Here is a 7,312-nt window from a genome sequence, read left to right as displayed (position 1 = left end):
CTGGAGCTGGCAGGAGTTGTTTCTTGCTGAAAAACTGGCAAATTGCTGAGTGTGATGCACCTAATTCTCCTCGTTTCATCAGTGAGTGAGGAAGTTACTGGGGAACAGTAACAGTACATCTCACCCTAAAAGACTGCGTTCACTGCTGGCTCCCATTACACTCGCAATAAAAATCTGTTTTACATATTCCCTATGGTTTTAGGATGAAAGTTTTAATGTATTTTACTTTTGAGGCTCTTTTTTACCTTTTGCCCTATTGCCAAGATGACCCCCCGCCCTGGGTTTCAGTGAGGCTTGGGCTGATGATCATCAGAGCTACTTGTCCCCCCTAAACTTCCCTGTATGCTCAGCAATCACTGAGGTGTGCTCAAACCTCATGGAAAAAAAAGGAATTGATTTCTCTATGAAACATACATGTTTGTAATATCGCATACTGATTGGTTCATTATGAATTACAATTTGCTGAATAAGAGAATTCACAAGGGAGGGATAGCACATGGAGAGAAAAGAAACAAAAAAGGCAGGAGGTGATTTTTATGTCTATAAAGGTGTCTCCTGGGCATAACTGGAGTTGAAGACCTACCATTTTGTTCTAGCTGTTTGGATTTGCTTGCAATTAAAGCCTAGTGGAGCTGTCAGGGGCTGTTGACAAATATATTATAACCAACTTAGCTTAAGTGAAAGTTACTTAAAATTAATCCATCCCTGCACGATATTCCTGTTTCACTTCAGAAGAATGTGCCAGGAGGAATAAGTACAATCCTGACTCTGCTGGGAGAACCTCCTCAAGGTGGGAATTTGCAAATAGGGCTACTGTAGTATGTAATGAGAAGCTGCAGGGCTTTCAATTATCCCACATAGTCTGTCTCTTTGCAGCTTGACTGACAGCTAATTATGCTGGTGCCATTTTTTTGGCAGTGGAATTTAATCTCCCAGATGGAAAGCAAATCAATCTGCCCATCGCTGCAGCTGAGGCATACTTTGGCTCAACTTTAATTTATTCTCCTAAGCCTGAGAAGGCTGGTCATTTCAAGGTACAAAAATATCAAATTTCTTCCGTTAACCAGGCTGGTGAAAAAGTGTGAAAGAGTTGGGATTTCGTAAGCTACGCTGTGAAATGTTGTCGCTCTCGCCTTTGTATTAGGAAACAGCGGCATCATTGCCCCTTGATTCCTGCTTGTGGAATCTGACAAGGAAGGAGCATTTATGAGCAGGTTGCTAGTGATAATGGTTAAACATGAGTTGTGGAGGCATTAAGTAGGATTCTATGGAGGAATGAACTAAATCTCTGAAGAACTCAACACAAAAAGGACTCGGTGGCAATTTTCAAGCACTTTAGCTGGTGTGCAATAGCCTGGTTCCCGCTGGGTTTCGCACCAGGGATATAAATACAATCCTTCTACTTACCTGTGCTCCTCAAGCCTATCAATTATGCTGCTCCCTCTGAGTTGCCGCTACAACTTGAGGCATTACTGTCCTCCGGAAACCCATTGTAGAGCAGAGTATGTGACTAGTTACCACAGGCTACAGACCTGATCTTCAAGCACCCAGGCACCTGCACCTCCTGTCAATGTCATTTTTCAGGCTAGGAAACCCTGTTTGAGCTGGGATCAAGGGGAAGGGAGCTCACAAAAACTTCGTGCTAATGAATGCTGGAAAACTGAAGCTTTTTTTTTCTGCAAACTTTTGCCTGTTTGGGTAACACAGTCACAGCCTGTATATGGTACTAATGTGTTGTCTGTTTTGTGATTTTTCCCTTTTGGGGAACTTTCTCTGAGTTCTTAATATCTCAGGTTATAGGATGGATGTACTCTGTTTTTTGGAGTTTACAAATGGAAAGGTTCCCAATGCCTCTTTTTGCTAAAAAAAGGGATTTCTAAAAGTGCTTTGCTCACGCCCAATGAATCCGATTCCAGCCTTCCTCACACTTGGACAAACACAGCCGTTCTACTGACGACTCCTTAGTATGTTTGGAGGCTGAACGCTTACAAGCTCATCTATCTAGCTGTTAATACTCATCTTTTTATATTTTCATATTATGCTTATAATTACGTTGATGCTGCTCCTAATGAGCCCGTGAATGACTTTTTATAATTATGATGAAATCTTGTACATGGAAGCATTTGTTCATGACAAATCTCTGGAGAGCAGATGTTCTGATGCTGTCCCATCAATGCGTTCGTTACCATGCTGCACACTGGATTTCTGCAATGGGATAGTTTAGGGAAAGCCTTTGCAACGCCCGCTCAATTTGTAGCAGAGATATCATTGAATAGACGGTTGGAATCCTAATTAATTGAGTCTGTGGGAAGAACAATCAATACCTGGGCAAAAACAGTGTAGGAGCAACTAAATGTGGGCTTGACAAGTGACATCCTGTGTATCTCATAACTGACATCTGAGGTTATAATGCCACTTAAAGATGCTCATTGCAGGCATTTTTTTTGAAAATGTTTGTCTAACAAAGGGAAATCCAACATAATCTGGAAATAATCAGCTAAATGGAGTATTACGAGGAAACCCGCTGTTCTTGGTAGACGTCAGACCTCTCTTTGTAAAGTGCTGTAAAATATCGGTGTGTCCTTATGGCCTTCCCAAAGGGTGATAACTTTTTTTTTGCAAGTGGTGCTTGCACACTCAGCTGTAACAAGCAAAGCACTAGGGAGATTCCCAAAGTCATGTCCTGGCTGCAATGGATGTGTTAGCAGGAATTTCTTCTCTTGTTCTTGTTATGTGTGTAACCTGATATGTTACTTTTTAGGTTCTTGACTGCATGCCATAATCTGCTCGGGCTGTCCCATGTGGCTGAGTTCAAGCTTGTGCTGGGACCTCAGGTTATCCTGACAGAGCCTGCTGGATCTCCGGACCTCAGAGCAGCGTTCCCGGGGCTGCAGGAGGTGGGAGAACACAGACCGGCAGGCAGCACCATGTCAGAGATGGGCCCACCCTCCTCTGGACAGACTCACCTGGCTGCGAGTGCAGTGAGGACCGGCTGGGCAGGGGTTCAGGGTCACGTGCAGAACAGGATGGGTCAAAGCAGCAGATTCGTTGTTTTCTTTGGACACGCTGAGGGTTTATGGGATTTTGAATGAACAGTAATGGAGAGGATGCTCTGGAACTGGTACAGAAGGAGAATACAGCGATGCCCTTGGGAGAGCCAGATTCAACACTGAATGGTTTTGCACAGGAGCAAAACATAGTCCACAGTGACAAGCTGGAATGAGAAGAGATGTTGTGACAGCTCTGGGACTGCGGCCCTGCCTGCCATGGAAAGCAGAGCATGTCCCCTCCTCAGGGCAGCAGTAAAAATCCTTGATAACTGGTTTTGGTCATGCTGGGACATGGTGCTGAGGGCTCAGCTGATGTGAGGCCAGAAGGGGCAAGTCTGTGTGATTTGAACTACAAGAGAGTATGCTCTGGGATTTTCTATAATAGCTGAAAGACAGAAGCCCTCCCACCATAATGTAAGTGTAAAATACTGATTTATTAAATGCAGTTGGAGGCTGTGCTTTTCACTACTTTGAAAATATTTGTGGTCAAACACATTATTTTTGTTTTCTGTTGCTGACACTAGAATTTTAAGACTCTAGAAAAGTGAGACTTTATAGAGTGTACAGTCTGCAGTGCAAAAAGTCCAGAAGGCTGTAATCTGCACACTCATTTTGACGTGTGCATTCCTTCTGTGTTAAGAATCCCCTTCTGTGCTGAGAAAATGTGGGCCTTTCTCTCACCAAGCGTTTCCTCAGCTACCTGCTCATCTGTGCTTTGTTTTTCAATCCTTTTACTGACACCTAGTGAAATTTGTGGGAAGTGCAGTTTCATTTTTCTTGAAGAATCGATGTGACTGCAGTAACACACCTTTCACAATTAAATGTTGAAGTGCTGCACCTTATTTCATTTACTGCCACTTGAACTGCTGTCTTTGAAGAATGACACCAGATGCGTTTTGGCCATTTAAAAATGTTACATTTGAGCCCATAGTAGTCTTTCCTACTTTTATGTAGAATAACACTTATTTTAAATTTTGTCATCTTTTGTTGCTGCTGTTGTTCCTCTAGAGCAGCCCACCTGTAAAAGCCACAAGTATCTGGATTTCTACACAAAACACTAAACTCTTGCAAGAGCTTGAGCTACACATTTTTAATATTTGGTATTCCTGAGTTCAGTGAAAAGTCAGTCAGATTTGGCTCCTTCGTTGCTCTAGATAAATCTAGCACGGATCTGAAGCATTCTTTCATCAGCAAATGAAGTTTTCCACAGTGATGGCAAACACATGCCTGCTTCCTCAAGAGAAGGTTACAGCCTTCAAAGGAAAAGCTTCCTCTTCAGAGCAAGCGTTCATATGTAACTGCTTTTGAACGTGGAACCTCTTCTTCCTTAAAGTACAAAAACAAGTGGCTTCTGTAAAGGTTTATGTTGGTATGGAATTCAGCTGTGCAAATGATACAGCAACCAATACAAACAGGGCTCATAAATATTTGGAAAAAATACAGAATGGCTTCAAACAGGCCAATATTAAATGACTGGAACTCCTTCAAAAAATCCTAGGCCTTGCTTGATCTAAAAGGCTTCAACCTCCCCAAACTTAACAGGCAAGTAAGTCAGATTCAGAACAGGAATCTGTGAAGCACCAACTGGGAAGACAGAATGTTCACCAGGAGAAGATCTGACCACGTGTCACCTGGCACACACGTGTCCAGCCGGCGCAGGTAAGAGCCCCAACATCTCCAAATGAGCTTCCAGGCCCCTGGTTCAGATCCGGTGTTTTACCAGCCTTCTCACGGCTAACTTCTAAGAATCTAAGGCTTAAGGGAAAAATTAATTCAAGTACACCAACAGTTCAAACATTTTACTAAATCAATTCACACAATTTCAAAATTGTAAATATAATTAAGGACAACAGGGTTTCTGTATTTTTTTTCTTCCAGATTTATCAATAAGACAATAAACAAACACAAATTAGGTTTATAGCATCTGTTCTTTTAAAAAAATGAAAGGAACGCCACTTGATGTATTGATAAAAGCACCACAACACAGTTACAAAATAGGGTTGGCCTGTTTCTTTCACAAGTAGAAGACTACGTACTCCTAACGGCTTTCTGCTTCAATTCAAACTTCATTAAAATAAAACTATAAAATCTCCTAGGTTACACTAAGTTCAGACAATGCCTGGTATACAGTGCATTAACAGCAGTAATGCCAACTATCAGTGCCAACATAAAACATTTTAGAAAGTAAAAACAAAACAAACAAAAAATCCTCAAAACAAAGAACCAACAAAACCCCCACCCTTTATTCCCCTAGATGAGCAAAATTTAAAACAAGGGATGCTCTGCTTCACAATGAGTTAAGGATGGGGGAGGATGATGGGCAGAAGAGAGGGCTGGTACTGCAGCTTTCTGGGCTTAGTTGGCATCAAGTTTGGCCATTTCCTGCACGTAGATCCCTATACTCTCACTGTCAAAGAGCACGAAGTACACTGTCTTGATTGAAGAGGACATTGTTGACACAAAATAGCTGGAGATGGCTTTCAGGATGAGCTGAGCGGCTGTCTGCTTTGGGAAGCCATTTCTAAGAAAGGCAAAAAAAAAGGAAAGAAAATCAAGACTTGTTGAACAAGCTTTTGACAATCTGACCTTGCAGGGAATGCTCAGTCTTTTTTCTCTACCAGAGCACGGTAAATAGAGCTACAAAGCCAGCATTTACAGTCTGAACCAGAAAATACAAACTTGTTTGTTTAGGCAAGACTTCAAATGTTCAAATAGAAGAAAAACATTCCAAAAATATAAACACAGAGTCCACACACATTAATGGCTTGAACCTTACAGTATCTTGATGGGTCAATTATTCTCATTTAACAGAGAATAAACCAATAGCCAGTCAGCCTGAAGTGTTCAGGAAAGCAGCATTATATGTTAAGAGTTGCAGAGTCCAATCTGTCCTGAAATCAAACCAACCATTAAAGAAAATTAAAAAGGGATAAAGAACTTGATATAGAAAGTGAAGCATGAAAAGACACACAGTACAAAACGGTTTTACTGCTATTACTGGTTAGTAATATAGCACAACATTTTAAAAGTTATTGATACAGCCTTGCTGCAGACTGAAGAGTATGAGCTGTAGTGGTTTGGTAGTGAGGAACAGCACTGGCAGCCCCATTCCCATCACAGATGTGGTAGAAAAAGTGACGTGTGCTGAGGGTCATCTGGGTCACCACGAGCCTTGTCCAGATGGGGTCAGTCTAACCCGATGGGGTTTGGGAAGCCCAAGGAGCTGTGTCAGGTCTAAGGACAGACTTGAGGGACACAATGCCTTTTCTAAGCCAACCTCAGCAACACTTGCAACACTCCTTACACCCTTTTTAATTAAAGGCTGATTCAATGGAAGTATAGTCATAAGAAAAATATCTTGTAAGATACCTGCTTGGTATCAAACAGATTTAAAAACCAGAGGCCTTTCTACTCCTCTAGCAATGCCTAAAGAAGAGGCTCCTGCCTCCTTCTGAAGAAGCCACAGACAAACAGAACAAACCTTGCTACTTTCTCTTCATGACTGAATTTCAAAGCTCAGTGCCTAATCTGAGAACCCTTCTTACCCTTCTTTTCCACATTTTTATCTAACAGCCCTTATCTGAAAGTTTCATCTCATCTTAAAACAGGTCAAGCACAATGGTCTGAACAAAGCCACGACCCAACCTGTGAGTTTTACAGGTCATGGCAAACTTCTGAAATTACAGCTGGTAACTAGTGTGGATGTGGCCTGAGCTTTGCTGCTGTATTACTCAGTAAGTATCTCTACCCACCCAGGCTGTGGTTTCGCTCTGGCCCAAGTCTGTGCACTCCCTGAGCTGCAGCAAGGTCTGAAGGACACAATCAGTGTTACAAGTAGGAGCCAAACAGAGCTTGCAACCCTGCTGAACGTCACCTGGTTGCCTGCCATGCACTTATATATGATGGTCAGTACTCTTGGTTATAAACTGTGTACTATTAATATTACTACTAATTTACAGATTACAGATAGCAGGGTTCCTCAGGAGTGTCCTCAGCAATTTGAAAAAGCTGGGCTAAATTCACCTCTGGCACTAAGATGGGCAACATCACATAGCGTTTGCTCACTGAAGCACCAAACTCTGATAATGAAATGCTGCTGTTCTCATTACATGCGGTAAGACACAAAATGAGAAAGGCAACTGCCTGTGTCACGGCTCACTTACTGCACATTACCTTACCATAAACTATACTCCAAGAGCAACTCTGTGGTAGTGCTGCCTGTAATGTGATATTGTACACACTGCCTGAAGATAATGCTTGTG

The 7,312-nt window shown here is 42.1% G+C and overlaps 1 protein-coding gene across 5 annotated transcripts in view; it reads right to left on the bottom strand.

Annotated features, from left to right (window-relative positions):
* Window positions 1-4,834: 4,834 nt before the first annotated feature.
* Window positions 4,835-7,312, bottom strand: part of MACROH2A1 (macroH2A.1 histone) — a 46,736-nt gene continuing 44,258 nt past the window's right edge. For all 5 annotated transcript variants that reach the window (XM_065848724.2, XM_065848727.2, XM_065848726.2 and 2 more), the window contains one exon: window positions 4,835-5,571. In XM_065848724.2, the coding sequence (XP_065704796.1) occupies window positions 5,406-5,571 (166 nt within the window). In that variant the 3' untranslated portion in view covers window positions 4,835-5,405. The remainder of the gene's footprint in view (window positions 5,572-7,312) is intronic.

The sequence above is a fragment of the Patagioenas fasciata genome, chromosome 14 (assembly GCF_037038585.1).
Source record: "Patagioenas fasciata isolate bPatFas1 chromosome 14, bPatFas1.hap1, whole genome shotgun sequence".
Taxonomy (NCBI): domain Eukaryota; kingdom Metazoa; phylum Chordata; class Aves; order Columbiformes; family Columbidae; genus Patagioenas; species Patagioenas fasciata.
This window is presented reverse-complemented; position numbering and strand designations above follow the sequence as displayed.